A 25,963-nucleotide genomic window follows, 5' to 3' on the forward strand; every position below is an offset into this window, starting at 1 on the left:
AGAAGAGAACATTCGTAACGTTGAATAACGTATCTATAGTAAATTGCAGAAACTATATTTGTACGTTTAATAATATTTAAAATATATTTAACAAAGTTATTATTCTAGGATTTGAATATTAAAAATATGATAAAAAATATAAATGGTGTCATTTTTGACAAATTCGTAAGTAGCTAACTTCACTACTTTTTTGGCACAGAATAATCTCTTCCGATTTTGCAATTAAACTTTCACATATAGTTTTTATGAATATTCAAACTGATTTAAAGTGTATAGGTAACTAAAAACAATCTACATAATTCAATAATAAAGACCACGCCTTTATGTAATATAATACATGGTAAGACACTTTATCAATATATTCGTAGTATTTTTATTCAACGTACATAACAAACAATAACATTACATATTATAATATGTAACATAAAATATTAAAAATTCTGCATTAAAAAAAGAAAAAAAGACTATCAACAATAATACAGTATATAAATATTTAAGTGAAACATTTAAAAATTAAAATGAGTATACCCTCCTTTTATCCTCGTCTAATCGTAATGTAATTGTATTTAAAATACAATTATGAGTTATAAATTTAATCGATAAATACAAACATGAATTGCACTATAAGTGCGTAAATACAAACCAAAAATGTATATTATCGTAGGGCAGATAATATAATAATGACGATGTTGTTAGACTGCCGGAAGCAATAGTTGAGTAAACACGTTTATTTGTAGACGATAACATATTATGGTCTCACACAAATGGCGTTGTATCCTATTCAAAACAAAAATAATATTAAAAAATAAAATGTCATTAAAGAAATAACAACAGCGGATACAGGTAGGTAGGTAGGTAGTAAATACTAGTAGCCCACGCGTGTCGATTTTAAACAATAACACAAACAGTCAAAAGACAAATATTACTTTTATTTTTTGTGTACCTAAAGTGATCATCGTATAAGAGCCATTTCACGAAACCCACAAATCTGTCACAAAAATCCCCTGAAACTAGATCCACAACTTAACTTCCGATCAGTCGGATGACATTTTTATTCTTTTTGGAAATTTCTCCTAACAATGGGTAAAGTAAAGAGAATTTGTTAATTTAAATTAGTGTAAATAATAAAAGTATGTGCGTCTTTTCACATAGGCTATAACAAAGAATAAAAATGAAATCCAAAAAAAAAAAAAGAAAACTCGAATCTAAATGTTCCTAAAATTGAACAACTCCAAAACTTGGATCAAGTGTGACACGCACAAACACACACACACACACACACATATATCCTCATTAACGTATAATATAGAGACAGGTATTTATTAATAGAGTGTATTTCAATTCAAAACGCAATATTGTAAAGGATCGAGTAAACGATAACGGGCTCATGATTACCACGCATTAGTAATAAAAGGCACGTTTAGTATATATATGTCCACACTATACTGTGATCATAATATTATTATACATATACCGGTAACTCATTTAATATTTCTAAAACGTTTGTTATTAGTTTCAATATATTTTTTTATATAATTTTAAGTAATTAAAAACAACATTTTTCTAGTGTATTTTTATCGTTATCATATAAAAAATATGCATTTTTAATTCTTTATTCCAAAGTAGAATATTTTATGGAATATTTAAACACATACAAATTAAATTTTGAACGAGTAACTTATGATAAGTATTAATTATATAAGTTTATTATAACTTATAAGCATTTAAGCGATACAAGAGTATCCCGCAAAATGTTGGTCCATTACTACGCTCAATACTACTTAATAACTTATTCAAAATTTAATATTTATAGATCGAAATACTTCAAATATTATTCTGCTTCGAAATATAAAATTAAAAATAAATGTTATCACTATAAAGAGTAAAAACTTCAAAATAATAAACTTATTTTTTAAATGATATTTTGTAACGACTTTAAATTACCTATGTAAAAGAAATATTTTCAAAAACGTTATTGTTTTCTGATATAATGATTGTCCAACGTTAAATGAATCACCCCATATAAGCCATACATATACGCATAGAATTTTAAAATAACAGTTATTGTTACATAAAGGCGTGTTAGCAACCTCCAAAGAGTATGCATATACCAATAAGTGTTGTGCACGCATATACCTAATACCTATAATAGTGCACAAAGCTATTCGTACAACGAAAATTTACGAAAAAAAAAACATTTTATTTAACATTGCGATACTGCGTTGTAATACTAATGTTGTTTCTGGCACCATATGGGCCGGAATATAAAACAAACTTAATTCATTTTCCGCGTTTTCCGTAAAAATAAACAGCAGTGCGATGGTGGACGTGACGCAGGAAAAAATATAGTAAATAGGGTAGTTAATAATTAAAATCAACGAAACTGCAGCTTGAGATATATATATATAATATTAATACAGGATAATTCTTTTATCGAACATGATTTCAAAATCTATTAATATTTAAAAAAATATTTTCTTTACATAATTCTCAGTCGAAATAAAACAACATATTTAAAAAAAATATATATTATTTATAAGTTTTTACTTTTTTGAATAACAACATACATTTTTAATTTCATATTATTCTAAAGCAAAATATTTTTCAAAGTATTTCAATACATATAAATCGAAATTTGGATGAGTAGTTAATAAGCTATACATATTTACATTTTAGGTGATCGGAGTAGTAGACCAACTTTAAAAAACTTCAAATGTTGTTTTATTTTGACTGAAAATGTTTTTCAGAAAACGTTAGATTTTGAAATAATGAGTGTTATTCGATAAAAGAATCACCTAGTATATATATATATAAAATTAACATATTAAAATATTATTTACCTAAAGCGAACGATATGAACTCGGCGTATAAAAAGTCATTTTCATTAATAGTTTAAGATTTTTTTTTATTTTAACGGAACTATAAACAACTTTTAATAACTTGTGTGTACCGTATGTCCGTGTACCATACTGTATGACACATTTTCCAATGACCAAAATATAAGTACACATAACACGATATATAAATCACAATTTTTATAGCGGCTAATTTGAGTACTAAAGCAATGCATAAGAACCACTAAGTCAACCTGAGAAAATCAAAATGTTACGTATATAATTCGTCAAAACTTATAATTTGTGGTTTTCGTGTATAAATTCTTTACACTGCAAATGGAATACTGAATGCATGCTACACATACATACAATAAACTGTGTGGAGTATTATAAAACATATCCAATAGAAACACTATTGAAACTCTAGCACCTTCAATAATATACGTCAAATTATAATATCTTTTTTTTAAGAAAATATAAACATCAACAACCACCGAGGTGTGTATTAATGGGTGTCTAGGTGTGGAATATAGACATACACTCATAGGTATACACTATACACATTATATAATATTTATATTGTGTTCCCTAAACTACTCTATGTGAGCGATTTAACCGGAAATTAATGTAAGTATGCGCAACACACAAATAACCCTTGTATATTATATAACTATACATAATATTATGTATTATTGAGACAAAAAAACTCCGCTGAAAGTAGGTATACCTGTATAATATAAGTAAGTGTATGTGTGTGTGTGTTTGTTTAGAACGAATAATTTGTTGTGCACCTCACATTATAATATTATAATTTCATAATAACATTAAACGATCACAGTCATGCCCAATGGCAGAATAATATATTATGCTAGCATGCTACATAACATGCATTAAATCAATCTCCAAACCATTGTGTATGTTATTGTTAATCACGTCATGTGTGATTATATTATACAATAATATATTATTACGTCGAATGAGCACCTCGCTCCAAATTTAAGGTTTCCGAATAACAACTGGACACGCCACACTCGTGCGCATATATACAAGATGCGACATGCGTAATATTATATTATAAATACAGGGTGAATCGCTATTTTTGAATACTTTCTCGTACCCATACCACTACTGCAATAATTAACGGGTGAGAAATAGAGGAACGAGACCTACCCGCCGCACGCACTCGCAGAAATACACACGCACACGTTAGATAACAAACCTGATATCTATGACAATAATGAAGAGAAAAGATAATTTATACCTATATAACATTAAAGCCATTAAAGGTACCTATAGTATATAGTATCATCGATTCCGCAGTTTACATGCCGTTGTAGGCGGGGCCACCGCCGGGTTCAGGCACCACCCAATTGATATTCTGCGTGGGATCTTTGATGTCACAAGTCTTGCAGTGGATGCAGTTTTGAGCATTTATTTGCAACCGATCGCCTGTGCCTTCCTCGTTTGGCACGTATTCGTAAACTCCTGTCAAAACAAAAAAAACCTGTTTGAATAAAATCTCATTCACATTTTTAGGGTATATATAACTATAGGTATAAGTATATTATATTATGTATCGACCATGATATTAACGTATTACTAATATAAAAGCTGTATATCTATACATGTTCATTGTACAGGATGTTTCTTTTATCTTTCCCCAAAATTCAGAAGAGTAAATAATCCTACAAGGTTTTATTGTTATAGCTTTTCTAATCTTAAGAGAATGTCAGTGAAGTATTTGTTATCTTTCTCTAACCCACGTGCAACATAACAAAATTTACGTTCAAAATAATATGATTATAACATTTATAACCATATTAATTTCTCAAATTAGAGTTAAATTACCTCTTATACAATTTAAAGGTAAGATAGTATCCAGGGCATTTCATAAGCGTTTTATTATGTTTTAATTTTAAACCAAGTTATAAGTTTTTTAATATGTATAAACAATTTACAATTTTAAAATACTCATAACTCGCTTTAAAATTAAAATATAATAAAACGCTTATGATATGCCCTAAATAATAATCTTACCTTTAAATTGTATAAGAGATCATTTCACTCTAATTTGATAAATTAATATGGTTATAATCATTATTTTGAACGTACAATTTGTTATGTTGCGCATGGGTTAGAGAAAGATAACAAATACTTCACTGACATCCTCTTAACTTTTAATATAAAAGTGATAATAAAATAAAAACTATTTTTCGATTATTTATATAGATGAATATTTTTTAAACAATTACTTAATATTCCGGTTCAGATAATGAAACTCCGACTATCATTGAAACGAATGTAAGTAATACCATTCACAGTTTAATAATTTCGTCAGTAGGTTAGGTTATACAAGTAATATACTAAGAATAATAATACATACTTTAAAATGATCTTAAAAAAAATATAAAACACATGTAAAATTAAATCTAATATTTATTTCACTCAGACAAGTTTTATAAATTAAATGATGTTGATAGATAACTATAATTTTTAAATCTTCATATCTTATAAATATAATATTATCATGGGTCTACTATCATTAAACCACAAAATTAAACAACTCAAAAACTACTTATTTCAACTTCGGTTTGGATGTATTAATGTTTTCAAAAATGTTACCGGACAAATAATAAGAAAAAATTTAATTCTCATTTAAACAAAAGTTGTATTTGGGTTAGGTTTTAAAATGATTTAAAACTCAAAATCTATAAGTATTTTAAAATAAGATTTCTAATAATATTTAAATAAAATAAAATTTAAATAAATTCATAATTAAAGGATAATATGATGGCAAGCATACTTAGTGAATCATTTATGGTTACACCAAAAACATATGTCCAATAAATACAATTTACCCGAGATTATGGTACTAAAAATAATTTATTTTAATTCGATATTCAATACAGAAGTTACGTTAGTGAAAAACTATATAAAATAAATATTTGAGGTAAAAAAAATAATATTCAGTTTTTTTTTACCATTTTTTTCTACAACAAAAAAAAATTTTGTTTTGTTGTTTTGTGTTAAATTAGAATTTTCGTTTGTAAACAGAACATAAACGACAATTTGGATTTTTTTTCGAATACTTCAATACAAATTTATATTACACTATTGTTTTTTTATTACAAAATACATTGCTTTCATACGTATTTGAATTTATCAATATAAAACATAATACAAGTAGACCAATGAGATCATTTATCGCTTACATGAATTTAATATCAATAATGTAAATGCTCAGTCTCACACACCAATTAATATAAATGGAATAATACAAAAAAGGTAAGACACCAGTAAAAAAAAGTATAGAACTAATAATTATAATTAATATTGCATTTCATCGGAATGCTTGTACATGACGTACATATACATATATTTGATAAAAATTCAGAACGATTAACAATGTGTAACAAAGTCAATGTTTTCAATACTTTAATTGATTTCATTTTTTTAATCTGTATTATATCAAATTTAATAACTCTTTTAAAAAAACCATTAAAAATGTAATAAAATTGAAAACATGGTAATGTATAGAGATACTTACTATGCTTTTGATAACAAAAAATAGTTACACGAATATACTTTACGGTATTTAGTTTTTTCTGTACGTGCATATACATCATTGTACAAAACGATATAGGTATTATCAGTAAGACTTTTAATCAATTCTATATTTATAATTACTATACGATCAAGAGCATGAATATTTTAACATGGGATTAAATCAAATTCATTGCCTATGATAATATTATAAAAATTATTACCTTGCTAGCATTTAAAATAGAAAATAATATATATACAAAGATCAATTAATAACATTATGAATAATTATTATCACGAATTCACGACCAACAATTAAAATTGGTGAATACCCAAAATATAGAAAATTAAGGAATGGGTTATGAACATTCAAACATTAGCAAACAAATCCAATACAATTCGAGTATTCTTTTGAAAAAATCATTTTATTTTAAACTATGTTAAATTAAGATCCTTCGTTAAAAGAAAACTAATTTAACCTTCGGATGACCGAAATATACAGTCTGTACGTATACAATACATACGCAGTACTGCTGTTTAAAGTAACTTTTAAGCCTTAACCTTTAGTTAATCATTTTATAATGCACATTGGAACTAAAATGTTAACTGTGTACAAATAAAATCTTTACGACGATATAAGTCGAAAAAATTATCACTTATTAGTTATTATTTTTAATATTTTTTATGATGGTCACCAAAACTATCAGAATCAGTTTTAACGTAAAAGGATTTTATAAAAATAGGGTTTAAGTGAATAAAGCATCGCTAAAGGTCAAGTTGAAGAACGTACGCTTTGTACAAAAACTTAAATCGTAAAAATGAAATTTTTTTATATTGCGAAAATGTATAATCCAGCAGTGTCTATAATATAAAAAAAATAATGTGGTGCAATAACAATATTATTTATCTCGGATACAAAACAAATTATACATTGAATGGACTTGTCATTATATATGAACATATTATATAATATATATACATACATATACAATATACGTACATATATATACATACATACATGGACGACCAGCTTTTAAGAGGCTCTAAATAAGCAATTTCATAGAACTTTTTAGAATTTTTTAAAAAACTGACATACCTATAATAATGATAAAGGGTTTGAAGCAATGATTTTCTTTCTGTCTTTGTTTTTGCAACATAAAATTTAGACGTGTTCTTTATGTGTTTACCACTCGATTAAGTAAAGTGATAAGAATTATGATAACAGATTTAAATTTGTCATTAAGTTTACATGAAACCGACTATCCAAATTATTTGATCTTATCCCCAAAGACCAAAATCCTGAAAAATTTAAATCAAAAAAGTGGAAATTTAAAAATTGTTATACCTACTTAAATTTTTAAAGAAGTTAAAAATATTAAAATAATGGGAAAGATTTCAAGTAGACTTAACGAAAAATTCAAACTGTTTTCAGAATTTTTATCGATTTACTAGATGTGCGTTGAAATTAAAACATAACTAAATTTCTATGTTGCACGAGAGTAAGACAAAGATTGAAAATCATGGCATCTAATTCTCTTTACGTTACACTTATATAAGTATTACATAATGTAGGTAGTATTAATTTAATACTAACTATTCTAATTGCTAACTAGGAGATTATTTTAACAGTAAACTCTCATTATCACAAAAACGGATATAGTTGTTTATTAATAATGATTAATGAGTGTTTTCCGGTTGAAATAATTTTATTTTCACGAAATTTTATGTCGTCTTATACATTATGCCAATATTACGTATACATAACCTAACCTACCGACACTAAAATATATATTTTGAGATGGGACACCAATATAATCTTTTTATCCGTCTTCTACACTAACGAACTAACACAGTTGATAGTTAAAATCGCTTTCCAGCACCTCCAAATTACACTCAGTAGTCAGTGTGATTACATAGTAGAAATTAAGTAAAACAATTAACCACCATAGAATATAACATTATCTATGTTTTATCAAAAACTTTTTTGATTGGTATTTACTATTTTTATTTTTAATAAAATTATTAATAGTTATAAATAACAAAAAACTAACTAAAAATCCAAAAAAAAGTTTCTAATAAAATATACATAATATTATTCTTCATAACTGTTATATAATAAGTATTAAGTATTGATAATTAATGTTCAATAAAATAATCACAATGACCTAAATCCGGAGAGAAGTTTTTATACTATAATATCCTATACATGCATAAAACAGAGAAAAACTATTAACAACACACTCAAACAATAATATAATCAATGATTAATCACCAAACCAAATAAACGATCAAAAAATATGTGTGACATAACGATAAACGACTATAGCACGTTACTATGATGCTGATTAGTAATAAATAATAACTGTTATTTATATTACAATGAACCGCGAGAATTAGACGAAATTCTAATATAATTTGCGGATAATTGCGGCTTGACTGCGCCACCCCCGTACGGTATTCGGAAGAGTAGAATTACCAGATTAAGTCAACGCGGATGAGCTGGCGAAATGTTAATTTTGTTTTTGTAAGCCCTCGAATATAATATTATACATAGACAAGTAGACTTAATTAAAACACGCGTCAGCGGCCAATCATTCATTTGAATATACATAAATATATATATATATACTCTTATATTATTCATAGGTATCAGGTAGTGATGCAGTTTACTGGTTAATATTAATAGCTACACAACGGAATGACTAATGTTTTCATACATTATATGCTTTAGTGTACCATGGTAATATGCAATTTATTTCAACCTTGCAAAATACATAGGTACACATAATATACTAGCTGCAAGTACCAGGTTTTGTTGATATTTTAAGAAATTAAAATAATAACACAGAAAATGGGGTGGACAATTTAATAGCTTATAATTAGACTATAACTTATCTATTTTTATACTAATTATTTTAAATATAATGTTAACGCGATTGAAATTCATTTCATATACCTACAAACAGATAATAGTATAATATTTTATTTTAAGTTACAGTCATATTTTTTTTTAAAGGTTAAGATACGCATTAATTTCAACAAATCGGCTGTTAGAAAAATACGTATAGACTATATTGTTTGTCAATAAGTACGCGGTGCATATTTTTTTTACAAAATATACGTACTATTCAGCATAAATTACATAATAACACATACCCTATAATACTTCCATTCAAAATATTTGATTATAAGAATATTATTAAGTTAAGATAAAATAATTCTTAATTAAATTTGTAAACCTTTTTCGTTCCAAATTCAATTAAGAAACTTACTATAATATATAACCTATATGTAAGTAAAAGCATGTCTAAATTACATGAATTATCACAACATTTATCTCGAAGCGTATTTATATTAAATAGTATAATAGCACAGCAATAATTTATGAAAAAGTAAGTTCAAAACTTATCACCAAGTACAACTATCTACGGATCGATATTTACCCGTGTAACCCTACCAGTAATGTGTACAAATTGCACGGCCGTTATTGTATAACAGTTTCTTGTTCACCGGGGGAATATTAAGTCCTGGGTTTTCCCACAACATAAACTAGTGTGGAGGAATACATACACATACAGCCTGCCCTATAGCTAGATAATAAATTAAAATCAATTTGCTACTTATATACGGTCTAGTAATAGTCGGAATTAAGGAAGCCAGATGCGTGGAGGTCGTAATATCCAGAACTTCACCCCTTCGGGTATAGCATCCCGCGATAAATAAAAAAAAAGTACATTATATTTTACATATTTGCATTTTTATGAATACGAAATTAACGAGATATTAAATTTTATAGGCTTAAGGCTCAAATACAGACCCCCAACCTCGGTACTTATACAATATTCGTGAACTGCAGTCGTTGCAATGCAGACCCAACTGTACAGCAACAGTATAATGACTATAATGGTGCATAAATATATAATATAATTATTGTACTTTTATTTTTTATAGTAACGACTAACGGCAAAGCCACAGACGTGTAAACTAAAATTTAGAAGTAGACATGTACATGCAAATATCTTATACATAATAATAGATGAAAAAAAATTATATTTCTGCACTTCGACAAACATTTCCGAGGTTACTACAAATTTATGTGGTTCGGCCTTAAGAGCGTGCAATGCACATATACAGATCGCTCGCCACATTAATGATTATTAATTATAATAAACAAAACCTATAATCTCTTTTCCTATTTTATATTATCAAGACAATAAATATTTGTTGATTTTTAAAATTACCTCTATTTTACCCTCTACTCAACCATCCGAGTACTTATCACTTATCAGGATCAACAATCAACAAATAAATTTTGAAATATTTGCATAAACTATGAATATAATATACATCAGTTAACTTAAATAATTGAGAATCGCGAAACCAATAAACAAAAACTAAACGAGGACAGTTATTTCTAAGACGAAAATATTATGTTGTACATATGTGACCTCAGAATGTCAACCTAACCTATGCATAGTACAACTCAACAAAAAAAAAAGCTAGCAAACACAAAACTCTAATTATAATAATTATTAAGAAATAATATACATATTATATTAAGATAGGTAAGACCTATTCGTTATTAAATGTACTATGGTACATGACGCTTAGGCATACCTGTATAGCAACTGTGTCGTATTTATGTATCATACATATTTAAACATAATATAAAGTAGTCAGACGAGAGTTTAAATATCGTATTATAATGGCTGCGACTGTTTAATATAATAATACGCGTGTACAATCACACTACACACACATCACACACGGTAGCTTATACATGACGTGTGTGTGTATTATATATGATGATTGACAATGCATCCCTCGGTCCGACGTATAATAATAATAATAATAATACGTGTTTTTGGCACATCTGCTCAACTTTAACTATACACTATATAGCTCGGGGACGACACGCATGGGATCACAGCCGCCACCCCGCCCTGTATGCACATATATTATATTATTATACCCTTCCATTATTTTTACGTTTCATAAACGACGTTAACACAAAACGCGCTCTCGACGGGGTCGCGACTCGCGTGACGATGTTCAGCCAATTCAATATTGTACAATGTACCTATATACAATGCATCAAAATTACAATATTCGACACTTGTAAAATAACCCAAACCGAAAACACGACGGGCAATCTGTCGACGAGAAAATGGAAAACAGATCTGCTTCACTATTATTATTATTATTATTATTATTAATTCTGTTTTTGTTACTGAGATGAGGGGTCGTGGCATTACGTTATTGCGCGAGGCGACTGGCGAGTATTAAACATTAAACTATACGAGGCACAAATAGTATACCTATTATTCAAAGAACGACTGTAGACACAATCAGTTGAGATCACAGATATGTAATTGACACTTTTCCATTGGATTGAAAAATCCAAAATAAATATTCGAGGTCTTTAGATGAGGTTTAATTAAACTTTAGAAGAGGCCTTAATTTTGTTTAAATAAAAATTACATTTTAATAAGCAAACAAATTTGTATTACCCCTCAATCAGTGTTTTAAATATTTTTGTTCCTGAATTATACAATTTGCCTATTATACAAATACTGAATTACAATATTAAATTAAAATCATAAAACATAAGTACATAATAATTAATAGACAATAGTTAATAATAATCAAATATAATATTTTATATAATATTTGCAAAAAATCAAAATAGTGTTGAGCTATTTAATTTATTTTAATATTTAAATAGAATCCGATTTTTAAATATCGAAAAATCTTTAAATTTTTCATAATTTAAAACAATAGAACAAATAAAACGTTTTTTGGGACTTCGTGAATTTTTTTTATTTGGTTGTCATGATAGGTTTTAAGATATATACATAACATATAGGTTTGTAAGTTCTTATATTATAAATACTTTGTGTAACATTATAATTTATAAAGCAACTATAATATTTTAAATTCAATAAATCGTAAGTCTCAAAAAAATAAAACATATTTTATTTAAGAAATTTTCAAAATAAAACTATAAGCTATGGCTTATGAGTCTATTACTTAAATTTTTTGTAGTCATGGTTAAAAATAATTGTTTTCAAATAACAGAAAAATATCAAATTGTTGTCATTCAACTATAATACAAATATTTAGAAAATAATACAAAAGGCAATATTATAATGTGTCCAAACCTTAACAAATCTATGTGTAAAAATAAGCCACTGCATTAACTATGCTTAATGATTATATTTTATAGGTTTTTTTTTTATTAAAATAATTTATGTAATACTTCAGTAGCTATTATAGTCATTAGTCAATAGTAATTTGTTGAAAATAATACAAAATATTGAATGGTACATAATATGAAAAATTTGTAAAATATGTAAAATTGTAAATTTCCAAGGATTCAATATATATATTTTTTTTATATTAATTTACTAATTTTTAATTATTGATCATTAAACAAGCACATAAGTTGAGTAAACTAATAGCTAATAACTGACATTAGGTACAAATGGAGTAGTGGACATTAATTTTATTATTAGTATCATAATTATAAATGTGTTTAACCACAAACTAAGATATCAATCTAACCATTATCTTTAACCACTTTAACCACTGTTAATGCCCTACAGAATATTGACTTAAGTACAACTTTTTATTTAAAAATATGATCCATGTTAAACTTATTTTATTTTATTTCAAATTATTCTTTTTAAATATACATTATTTCTCATACTTAAGATAAATATTTTTTTTTTATACCTAATTTAAATGTTTTTTTGTTCATTATTCAAACTAAATTCTATCCCAATGGAATAAATTATTAATATATAATATGCATAGCTGCAATACATATCATCTTACTATCTAGCTCACTTGATTTAATAGCTTATATAGTTTTATATAGTATGTTAGTAATACACAACTTAAACAAGATAATAAACAATAAATTATAAAAATGTGTATATTTGATTCTAAATAAAAACTAAAACTTGGAGAATGTATTTCCCCTATTTATTATTAAACCATTAATACTATAATATGAACAGAATGCAATACACATCATGCAAACCATGGTCAAATGATTTAAATAATAAATAAAAATATGACTCACTACATATTATCTTCATAATATTTAACAAAATTAAATATTAAATAATAATTATAACTAATGTGGTAAAGCAAGCATTTCTGAATTAATTTATGGTATAGCTTTCAATTCTGTTTAAATTTTCAGGCCAGTAATTACTATACAGTTATTGCCATCTATTGACTAATATTAGAACTACGTATGAATAATTATTTATGTTCATCATAGTAACATTATAGTATTCATACATAATACACACAAATTAAAATATATTTTAATTCGTGATTATACATATAATACAATAACAGTAGAACAATTTTTTTTAAAACAAAACAGTTATCGATAATAATAATGGTATTAAATAATATTGGTATTCGGTAATAATATTGGTACCTTAGAATATTTACCTTTCATTTTAATAAACAATAAAAATAATAAAACTTAACACTTAACAATTATAATATTTTGTATAATACATTAAAATATTTATTTTATAGCTGCATGGTGCCCAATATGTAGAATTTTTCCTTTAATATGTGCTTTGACTGGGGGTTTACTTAAAATTTATGCAAGATTTTTATTTTTATTATTATTTTTTTTTTTTTACATTTGTTATCACTTATCAGTTACCAAACAAAATTTTTTTTAAATTCCTAACAGTTCAAATTATGTCTGTGTTTAATATCTTTTCCAACATAGAATAGACTTGAAATTTGTGAATATGTTAATTTACCTTTCATTTGTAACCAAATTTAATGACAATACTATTTGGTAGATATAAAAATACAATACCTAGTTTTACAATTACATAAATCAATATGAATATATCACAACATAATGATAGCTACCTAACATATATATAAAATTGTGAATTATTTCATGTTTTCTAATTACTAAAATAAACCATTTATAGTAAAATAAATTCATAAGTCTGTGTTTAGTTAAATTACAAATAGTTTTACCTGCAGGGCAAAATCTGCCTTCTGGACCATCATACAGATTAAGGTTTGTGTCCACAGGGACAGAGTCATTCAATAATGTTAAATGGGCAGGTTGGTCTCCTTCGTGGTTTGTGCCAGTTAATGCAACAGAAGACAAAATATCAAAGCTTATTTTTCCATCAGGTTTTGGATACTCAATAACAGAAACTTCAGTCTTTGTTTTCAGTCTCTCATTATCAGGAACTTACATGTGTTAAGACAATACATTTATAATAAACAGTTAAATAAATAAAAAATAATTTTAAAAAAAGAGACATACCTCCATGGCTGAGTGTCCAAGGTTCTTTTCCTTTAACAGCAAGTGTAAATCCAGAATATGCCATACCTCCAAACAGTCCAAGCTTAGTGTGGAATGATGGTCGAACATTTCTTACTTGTTTCAAATCCGACCATATCCAACTGCTTTTCACTTTTTCTTCATAGTCTTTAGGTTCCAAGCCTGTTTAATATAATAAATTTATTTATATTTAATAATTGTAAATAGAGTATAATACTTTTCAAAAAGAAAAAAGAAATTAAGATTCATACAATATTTTTTATTTAAATGGCCTATTTACTTCCTATAATTTATTATTTGGCATAGTGTTTGATAGATACTTTAAATAGTTTAAACAAATATTAATTGAGTAAATACTTAATAATTTAACAAAACATTATTTAAATATTACAAAAATATTACTTACAAAATAAGTAGGCATTTATCCCATGTATTTACGACATTTTTGCTTACATAAAGTCATAAAATATATTAATAAATAATCTGATTGGTATAAAGTTAATTATAATTATAAACTATATTTTTACATTGAGAACAAATTAAAAAGTAATTATTGAGTATTGAACCCAGCCTCTTAAAAAATTAATTTATAAACTTATAAGAACTATATTACATAGTCTATTCATGTATAAAAATAAAAATAGTTTACCAATCGTTTCACTCGTTTCAGATGTATTAAATATGGTATCAAAAGTTGATTCAGCAGCTAGCAAACCAGATTTCATTGCATAATGAGTGCCTTTAATTTTTGGTACATTTAAAAATCCAGCGGTACAACCAATTAAAGCACCGCCAGGAAAAGAGAGTTTTGGAATAGACTGATAACCTCCTTCATTAAGAGCTCTAGCACCATATGCAATTCTGTGTAAGAAAAAATAATATTTTTATTTAATTATTTCTATTATATTATCTATAAGTAATTATTATAAATTAACCTTTTACCATCCTCAAACAAAGGCTGGACATGAGGGTGATGTTTAAATCTCTGAAACTCTCTAAAAGGAGATAAGTATGGATTACTATAATCAAGTCCAACAACAAAACCAACAGCAACTAGAGGAGTAGATTCGTTTAAATGATAAATAAAAGAGCCACCATAAGTATTTTTGTCCTAAAAATAATAATCACAATTTTAATTTAAACATTTAAAAATATAAATAAATACATTAATATATTTCATATTTTCATATGAAAAATAACACAATTCAAATATTTAATAACATTAACATTTTGTTGCCAGTATGCTACAAAATAAACAAATTAGTAAATTACATAATAATACAATTATTATATTCTAACTGATTTTATTAAAACTAAATTATTTAACATCAAACTACTTTACACTAAATATTGGACACTTAATCGCTTTAAAATACAAGAGATTATCAAAAAAATTATTTAAGATTTAAAAATAAATATAAACAATATTACAAATCAAAGTAAATTGTAATTTTTGAAATTTAAAAGTAAGGAACTGCTCTGCTGCACAACTGATGTCAAGTGTACCTATTGTCATTAAGTAAATCCCTGTATTAAATATGTTAAATGTTAAATTTGATAATAATAAATAATAATTGTATAATATGAAAAACAATTCTGAATGGAGACAATCTGTCACTCTATATTACTAAGAATATTTTGTTATATTTTTGTATTGCTATTTATATTAGAAATTTGTGTTGGTAATAGTGGGTTGAATTAATTTTTGCTTGAAACATTTAATTTATTATTTTAAACATTATTGTCAATAACTTTTGAGTTGATACTAACTTAGAACAATATGGATACTCGAAATTACGTGTCTACAATAATTTTACTCTTTTTTTAAATAACAAAATAGAAAAATCTTCAGATAAATACTAAGAATCTTTACTTTTGACCTATCAAAAATAACAAATAAATCCTCTTTTATACCACAAACCATCCTCAAAGTTTAAGATCTAAATATTTTTCTACTAAATAATATATTAAATAAAAACACATGTATTTTAAAAGCAATATACTTATTGCTTAATGCTTTGCTTTTAAAACAATTGTTTTAGATAAAGTTTAAATAAATGGTAAATAATTTGAAAAAAAATAGATGCATTAATATCTAAAATTAAAAAATACATAAATTGAAAAAAAACCAATTAATACCTATTTTCTAAAACACCAAATTGATATATTAAATAATGTCAAGATTATAAAATAATTAAATATTAATGTCAATAATGCTAAAAGTTTTAATTTTACTGAATAAATATCAATTTATCAAAGTGGTTAAAATAAAACCTTTTTAAAAATGAAATATTTACAAACTCAACAACTTTAATTCAAATACATATCCATTATAAATTTGAAATTCATAAATATAAATAAAAAATAAAAAATACTTCACATATACTATACAAACATACTATTAATACTCTACACTCTACAGAATGCTTTTTTAAAATGAATCGATTATAATACAAAGTATTTATTGATTTTGTAAATTGAAAACATCAAGTGGTACATGCATTATTTGTCTAATGCTTATTTGCAGTATTAATACTAAAAAATGTATTTAGAATTGAATAATACATGAAACATCCTGTATTCTTAAGGCTAGTTTTGAAGTACTACAATGCTACACTACTTGCTGAAAATGTACAAACATCAATTTCAAAATTCTTTACTAAAAAAAAGTCACCAATACTATTGCAAAATGGCTACAGATAATACACCTATAGTTCTAAAACAATCTCTTAATGATACTTTTTCAAATAAAGTTTTTAAAAAGTTGTCTAAAGTAGTAGCTATAATAATTATAATTGCACTTCTTATCTACTACTATTGGAAATTTACAAGAATCGTATCCGAAAATGAAGATTCAAGAATTAGTATACTTCTATACATGACGTATGTAACTTTAAATATAACACTCATCATAGTATGTTTCTTCAATATTTTTATGGGACATGATATATATAAAAGTTTTACAAAAAACATTGCATACGTAGATTTTCTATCAAAAAATCTAGAATTGAGTTACAAAGACAGTATAATTACATACATCAATTTCAAGACACTTTTACTCATCAGCACAACAACAGCCAGTTACATAATACTTTATTATTTAGCATTAAATGAAAACGATTTCCCATCAGTTGATTTTACTGAAATGGTTTGTATACCTATAGTTTGGATACTTATACTTCAAATAAATGCTAAATTAAATCAATTATCAAAACGATTCAACTATATAAAAAACATACTAGAAGCATATATGGAAAAATCGAAGAGTGTTTATTGGATTCAATGGTATACAGTCAAACCAAAGGAGATAACTGTATTAAACCGTATGCATTTATTCACATACATATCATTTACAGAAGTTTGTTCATATTACAACATTCAACTATTGGTATTGGTACCTAGAGTCATATTTTTTAACGTATTACCAGTTCATTATAATATAGTTACAGCACTCGTAGCTGATGAACGTAATGCATCACATAAATGGTCTCAAATGTTCACTTTATCTGTAATTATTCTCACAATATGGCCAATTATTCATCTGGTAAAATGTACGAGTAATACCTTTGAAAAAGTATGAAATACTATTAATAGTGAAATATTCACATAAAATGTTTATGTTTCCAAATTAAGTGACCGTCGCATCAACATTAGTTTTATTTTTTGTATATGTTATAAAAAACAAAAGTATGCATATTTTCATAATTATGACTCTTTGGTTCAGTTTAAGGCAAAGCAATCTATAATATATTGTATAAAAAACAATATTTCCTGTGCATAAGCTGTATGGTTTTTTTTTTTTAATATTTTCATTTTTTGTCAAGTCACACATGTTTTAATTTAACTTAATTTATCTTATTTTTCACCATTACTAACCACTTAAACAATTAAAATATTAAAAATGATTTAGTCAATGCACAGAATATAGTGATATATCCTTCTATAATCTATATAAAACATAATATAATAGGTGTCTTTGTTCTAAAATAAACCTATGTTGTAATTGTGGGAGTATGAAATACCTTTGTTGCTATATTATGCCGATAGACAGATAAATAAAATAAATGTTGGCGTGGAAGACTCTAAAGAATATCATAGAAGTATCTATGTTTAAATTAAATCAAATTGATATCAATTTATGTGAATGTTTACTTGTCTTAAAAAATGGATATTTTTCTGATAAGCAATTAATTTAATTGGTCTTAATTATAGGGAGCACAAATAACGCAAATAATACATAAGTTGTTGGATAAGGGACAAAAACAAGATATCGAAGATGAAGTAAGATAAATAATATCTAATTTAATTTTTAATATTTTAATTAATACCTAGTTAATAGTTTGTATAAACTTATTAATTTCAGCTATATTTATTTTCTGAACAACTATTAAAAAGACCACTAGAATTTTCAGTAAAAGGATTTTTTTTAATTAAACCTTCACTTGTTGCTTCAGTATGTATAGTTCTTAAATGTATTACTAGAGTGTATAAAATATTTATAATTTTATAAAATTTTAGATGATGGAGTTGATTATTACATATGTAATAATTCTCTTGCAATTTCAAGATTCATTAAAATCGATCTCTCCAGCTCAATTTTTAGTTAAACCAAGACTTGGTTGAATGCAACTTACCAATGGCCAACCAACAGTATGTTCTACTCTTCCAGGACTATGAAGTTCAGGTTTTACTTCCCATATTTCCTTAAGACCAAGGCCATATGATTGCGGTGCACAATTTTCACGTAGATTAAATTTTTTAAATAACTGCTTGGTTAGATGACCATGACAACCTTCAGCAAATATAGTAATTTTGGCGTGTAATTCCATACCACGTTCAAAACTATCCTACAAATGGAATAATATTTTATATTTAATTTATAATTATAATTATACTTTAAGCTATAGTTAAATGATACTCTAATAGATATTTAAATACTTTGGGTGATCCATCTTTGGCGACGCCAACATCACCAGTTGCAACTCCTTTCACTGAACCATCATCATGATAGAGAACTTCTGCAGCTGGATATCCAGAATACACTTCAACACCTAAAGATTCAGCTTGTTCACCAAGCCATTTTACTAAATGCCCCAATCTCACAATATAATTCCCATGATTGTCCATTGGCATACCTGTTTTAAGTTATTTAATTTAAATCGACACTAAGATAAATAAATAAATATTATATATCTAATATTTATTACCAGGTATAATAGGTATAGGTATACGACTACTTTTTGTAAGATAACCAAACTTATCTTCTTTCACTGGGGTAGTTAATGGTGCACCTAAATCTTTCCAATCGGGAAACAGTTCATTTAAGGCGACTGGATCGACAACAGCACCTGATAAAATATGACTACCTGAAAAAATTTAAAAAAATTGCACAATAATATAAAAATTGTAATTTATGTTTTAAGCTACCAATCAAATGTTTCAAGCCTAGATTCTTATAAACTAACCACTTTTTTTAATCAATGAAAAAAACTAAAATAATTCTCAGGTTATGGATATCGGAAGCAATGATCCACTGTTTCTGTAAGTTCTTATTAGTACAAATAGATATACAACATAGTAATAATTATAATATTATATGTTCATCCAGTTTAAAATATTTAATTATATTTTTTTTAATAATTTTTACGGTAAATTAAAATTAAATTATCATTTGATACAATTTATTAAAACATTTTTATTATTATTTTAGGTTAATAATGGATATTTGCAGTTAACATCCAAGATTAAAATATATAATAATTAAAATCTTACCAACTTCTGATGCTTTTTCCACTACACAAACCCTTAGCTCCTTATTTTTTTCAGTCGCTAATTGTTTTAATTTTATTGCTGCTGATAAACCAGCTGGTCCTCCGCCAACAATTACAACATCAGCTACATCCTCATAACGTTCCATTGATATATCTATATAGTACAACATTAAATATAATTATAAAGAAATTAAACTAAAAACAAAACAAGTACCTTTCCATCTTTGGTCAGTTTCTCGTGGGCGCACAGTATAATGTGTTGTTATTTTCGGTGAAGCAACTGAATAAAGACGAAGACATGATGTTCCCACTTTACGAACTATAAATGATTTCATTCAAAAACATTATAATTAATAATATATTGTTATTTATAATATGCTAACAATTTCAAATGAATAAACAAATTATTGATCTAAATGTAATAATATAATATTGACTCAATTTATTTTATACCGTTGATAAAATGTATCTATAAGTAAATTACCTAAATACTTTTTATAAAAATACTATTAACAATTTGTTTACATTATACAATATACATAAGTAATAAACTTCAATTTATATTCTTAAGCTAGTAGTCCTCAGTGAGGACTCCTCACTATGCGGCACTTTAAAAAATTGTGTAACCGGTCACCATTAAAACTGAACTGTATATTCTAAAATTCAGGATTCTACACTTTTAAAGAGTAATTAAAATACTAATTTTTTGGTTTTATCATATTCAATATTTTTTATTAATCTTATCAAGCAAACTATCTTAACAAATTCAAATTAATTTATTACAAGCTAGTAATTTTCAAAATCCTGATGGGATCACTACCTTAAGCTGATTAACAATTTAAAATTATTTTAAACTTTAAAATACATTTAATATTGATTGCATTACTGTTAAGTACAGTATGAATTATATTGCAATATATTATGCAACTGTAGTATTCAAGAGTAAAATATTAGATTTATATATAAATAAAATGATTGTATAAGCATAATTATTAATTTATGTAATTGTAGAACTTTAAATAAATAAATTACAGTTTTGTATTTATTGAACTAAATACATTTTTAGTACATTTCTTTTAATTATAGTTTTCAACAATGAAATTGATCCTAAATGTTAAACATTTTTTCGAGATTGACCTTGCACAGTTTTTATTAAATACAAAAAGTACATAGATACTTACACAACATATTTGACGTTGTGGCCATCATCTTAAGGTCTTTAAAATTTTTAAAAACATACAGAAATTACACTGATAAATTCACTGACGATAAACCAAAAACTTAACCGAATAACCGATGTCTAAACTGAACTTTGGCTACTTCCGTATTCAATTCTGTAACTCATGAGTAGTGGGACTATCGAATATCGCTGTAAAATAGTTTCGATAATACATACGATAGACATTGCCCATTGGCCTCGTTTTGAAATGGTATTTAATCACAATTTTATATCAAAGTAAGTATGTTTACACGGGTTTATCAACAAAAGAGAATAGCATTGATATCAATACACCTTGAGCAATATACACAATTATTATTCTGTGATCATATCAGTTTCAATATGTAATAACAGCTGACTGTAGAAAGAAATAACATAATATCAATGCTGTATTGCTCTTTTACAGTAGTAAATAGTAATATTTTACTTTAGTAATCCCACATGATCATATATTTTAGAACGGTCTAGAATATTGGAAATAATATAATATAAGTTTAACCAAATTTTTGATTGAGGAAATGTGGATTTATACGCCAATGATGCTGTCTAATGAAAATATTTGATGATTTTTAATAGGTACTGAATAATTTTAAATTATTTTTGAAAATACAAACAATTTAAACTCATAGCGTGTCTAGTATATTTTATACTTAAATAATTAATTGAAAAAAAAAATGCGTTGTACACCTTTCCTGAAAAACGGTTGCTGTATTTAATTCTTAAATAAGGTATGGAAAATGAAAAATCAATGACCATCACAATGCATAATTGAGATGTTTTTTTTTTATTTCTTAAAATATAGTGTTTTAAGCTTAGTACTTCATTCCTTCTTAGATTTTCCCGTGAATCGAAAAAAGTATGTCCTCACGGGTCACGGTCTTGGAAATTAGAATAATAATATTATGATCCTGGCAACGCTATCTACCGCCGTGTTGTTTTAAACTTCAAACCATAACCATTGATGTGCGCGTTTCGTCACTAGTCAGCGCTTTTGTAAGCTAATTGTAAATAAAAATACATTAAATTTATTTATGATATAAAAAAAATTTATAATATATTAATATATGTACTTAATACTTCTACTGCGATGCTGCCGAGCTACTTGTTTTATGTATTTCATAATATCATTGATTTTAAAATAAATTTTAAATACCTTAATATATTTTAAAATCAATGATAATATTTTAGTAGTTGAGGTTAAGCCATTTTCATCAACTGACAACCTGAACCTACACAATTATTAGGTACAGGCGTACAGCAACGCTGTACCTAACAACAGCACAGTAAGTCATCCGTTGCGCCATCAGGTTTAACTATAAGTAGAACAAGCAAAATGTGCAAAAGTGTATCAATAATTTGGAATTATAAATAATATTAATTTATATGTTACCATCAATTTAAAATATTTTATTATTAAATTATTATTACGTAGAGTGCAGGGACGTACACAGGGGGGTGTTTTGGGTGTTCAAACACCCCCCGAAATGGCCGAAATACTTGGGTTTTTGCATGGTTATTTACTTATTCAATTTTAATATTAATTTTGTTATATTAATGTTTGTATTAAAAAAAATATTTTAAGTATACCTACTAATTTTCATAAAATTTTTTTGTATATTTATTAAAAAAATGTCTACTTTTCAATAATTGATTTTCAAAAACACCCCCCGAAACTTTTCTCTGCGTACGTCACTGGTTGAGTGCCATCATGATAATGGTTGGCAGCGGAATCATGAGTGACTCAGTCCACAGTCGATGTCAATTTATTTATTTTAGAAAAACTATATTTTTGTTCGCGATACAAAAACAATTGTTGTGATTTTTCACGTTATAGCTATATACATTATTGTTGCTACAAATCGTCAAACATATTTTATTTTCGTGATTTTATTGATATATTTTAATACTCGAATAAAATCATATATACACTTTTTGTTGTTTTGTAATCTGCTTGTAACAACATTATTACTATTAAATTAATCTAGAATTTAAAAGAATCATTTGAAAATGTGAACATTGCTTTGAGAATATATTCCTATGTGGTTGTTAGCAACTTGCTGTGTTCGCGTATATACAGTGGCGCCGATCACGTATGGCAAGTGCGGTAAATACCCCATAACTTTTTAATGGGTCGTGAGTAATTTTTTTTTGATAGAGTTGTAATTTGTAAATACTAAATAGTAAATACAAAGAAGTAGACAACAAATAAGCAAAATACATTTAATGCAGTAAGCCGGCACGATGTAGAGAAGATATCTTATACATTTCTCCCTTAATCAGGCTTGGGTGGGTGGGTAGGTGGTACCCTCAAACAGGGTTTACCCCAGTGGTTTAAAAAAGGATCGGCGTCACTGCGGATATATCCTTCCTGTTCATCGAATCGGGGTTAGTATATTGTCAATCGACTTTTAAATCATAATAATTGACATATGTACAACTATTAAAAGTCGAAAGAAATTTTTTCAATAGGTCTAGGGCATTAGAAAAATTATTATTTTAAAAATAACAAATACATTTGTTTATTGTTTATTAATTATTACTAAATTATAAATATATGTATATATTTGTTTTATCTTCAGCAACGGTCAACGGGGATTATTAGCCTTTTATATAGATTAGACACAGATTATAAGTAAAACAAAATAACATTTTATACAATTTTTTACTTAATAATTTTAATTATAATCTATATTAAATAATACAATAAGTAAATTTGATCAAAAAAATAATGACATGTAGGGGCGCCGAGTACAAGGGGCTCGGGAGCTGCAGCCCCCACGAGCTCGATAAGGTGGAGCTCAGCCCCCTAAAATCGAAATTGCTAGTACTATTTAAATTTTATAAGTTATAACATACAAAACAACAAATAACTATATTTTAGTAATAGTAATTGTTTAACGATTAGTAGTGTTTACTATAATTATTAAGGTAAAACCACGTGTTTATAAAATAGTGAGTCCCCCCGACCCCCCATGACATTTTCAAAACCTGGCGCCTCTAATGACATGATAAGAGGAAATATCTATAGATATTACTCTACAAATAATAAAATAAAAATTAATTGCCTATAATATGTAGATATTTAAATCTAGTATTTGCTCAAGTATTGTTATTTTTAAAAAAATTCTTAATATATGAATAATTAGATCAAAAAAGTATCATTTTTTAACTTAATTAATTTAATGGAATTAATTTTTATAAATTCATAGGGGCTCCACTCCAAGACCATATAGGTTAATAGGTATCTATCTAATATCTATAATATCTATTTACAATGGTCTAAAGACTTGTAACGGTTGCATCACTTATTACCTCGGCTCGATAATCTCCAATAACTTTTTTTAGCACAATTGCACTATACTTAAAACAGTTAAAACCAAATATAAAGCGATTATGAGCACTGATCTTCATATATTTTGTCTTTTTACAATCATATTAATATTATGTGTCTGATCATTGACACTGTCGCGGTCGTTATTATACCGATCGTATAGGCACTATACACGATAATTGATTCGTTAGCAGTATTATTTACTTATTTAATTCGTTGGTAAATTATTTTTGTTATTGTTACTGTACTTTTACGATGTCGAATAAAACACAAAATTACAATTAGGAAAATAAAATAATCTAACGCGTAGTCTTAGACCGCCGTATAATGTATTAAGTAAGGTACGTCTGAATATATAGTGTATACACACACTACACTACTACAACACTGCAGTACACACATATCCATGATATTCTTAAATTATATAAATACCTATATATATATAGGTACTTCGATGTAATAGTGATTTCGTCGTCGTTTACGGGTCATGGCGGAGGTCGTGGGATTAAAAACCGTAAAAACAAAATTGTAGTTACACACATACATACCTATATAGTATCTACATATGCATATAATATATACAGACATACAGTACACACATTATACACATATTTTATATTTTATTCGTTTGTAATATTGTTATTATAGTTATTCGACCGGAGACGACGTTTAGAAGAACATAGTATATATACCTATATAAGCGTGATAATATAACCTTTAAAGAGTGTACGAGAAAAATAAAATCGAGAAGAGGAACATTAAAATCACACGCATTATTGTGTAATAATAAACGATGCGTCGATGCCATGATGTCTCGTCGCTATATTACGCCTATGGGCTATGGCATGGCCTATAATAATTACATCAACACTATAATATAGTATATAATATATTATATTTATATATTGATACATTATATTATAT

The 25,963-nt window shown here is 26.3% G+C and overlaps 2 protein-coding genes across 2 annotated transcripts; one reads left to right on the forward strand and one right to left on the reverse strand.

Moving 5' to 3' along the window:
* Positions 1–349: 349 nt before the first annotated feature.
* LOC132931642 (electron transfer flavoprotein-ubiquinone oxidoreductase, mitochondrial) lies at positions 350–21,931 on the reverse strand. Its single transcript, XM_060997537.1, has 12 exons — positions 21,671–21,931; positions 20,704–20,808; positions 20,491–20,643; positions 19,926–20,084; positions 19,657–19,853; positions 19,353–19,565; positions 15,654–15,829; positions 15,368–15,579; positions 14,701–14,880; positions 14,403–14,624; positions 4,125–4,319; positions 350–777 (listed from the first exon to the last, which is right to left on the reverse strand). Exons 1-11 carry the CDS (start codon positions 21,696–21,698, stop codon positions 4,156–4,158), a joined length of 1,809 nt encoding a protein of 602 aa, XP_060853520.1. The 5' UTR covers positions 21,699–21,931; the 3' UTR covers positions 350–777; positions 4,125–4,155.
* LOC132931643 (uncharacterized) lies at positions 17,333–19,008 on the forward strand. The gene is made up of 2 exons (XM_060997538.1): positions 17,333–18,292; positions 18,931–19,008. Exons 1-2 carry the CDS (start codon positions 17,348–17,350, stop codon positions 19,006–19,008), a joined length of 1,023 nt encoding a protein of 340 aa, XP_060853521.1. The 5' UTR covers positions 17,333–17,347.
* Positions 21,932–25,963: the final 4,032 nt, after the last annotated feature.

Source organism: Rhopalosiphum padi, chromosome 1 (assembly GCF_020882245.1).
Source record: "Rhopalosiphum padi isolate XX-2018 chromosome 1, ASM2088224v1, whole genome shotgun sequence".
NCBI lineage: Eukaryota > Metazoa > Arthropoda > Insecta > Hemiptera > Aphididae > Rhopalosiphum > Rhopalosiphum padi.

What these genes read in the sequence shown, in the direction of transcription:
- LOC132931643 (XM_060997538.1), top strand. Translation starts at nt 17,348, where the DNA reads ATGTACAAACATCAATTTCAAAATTCTTTACTAAAAAAAAGTCACCAA. An exon ending in CGAGTAATACCTTTGAAAAA is followed by an intron (nt 18,293 to 18,930) that starts GTATGAAATACT and finishes TCTTAATTATAG; the next exon opens with GGAGCACAAATAACGCAAAT.
- LOC132931642 (XM_060997537.1), bottom strand. Translation starts at nt 21,698, where the DNA reads ATGATGGCCACAACGTCAAATATGTTGT. An exon ending in ATACTGTTGGTTGGCCATTG is followed by an intron (nt 15,830 to 19,352) that starts GTAAGTTGCATT and finishes TATTATTTTTAG; the next exon opens with GACAAAAATACTTATGGTGG. An exon ending in TTGGACACTCAGCCATGGAG is followed by an intron (nt 14,625 to 14,700) that starts GTATGTCTCTTT and finishes AACACATGTAAG; the next exon opens with TTCCTGATAATGAGAGACTG.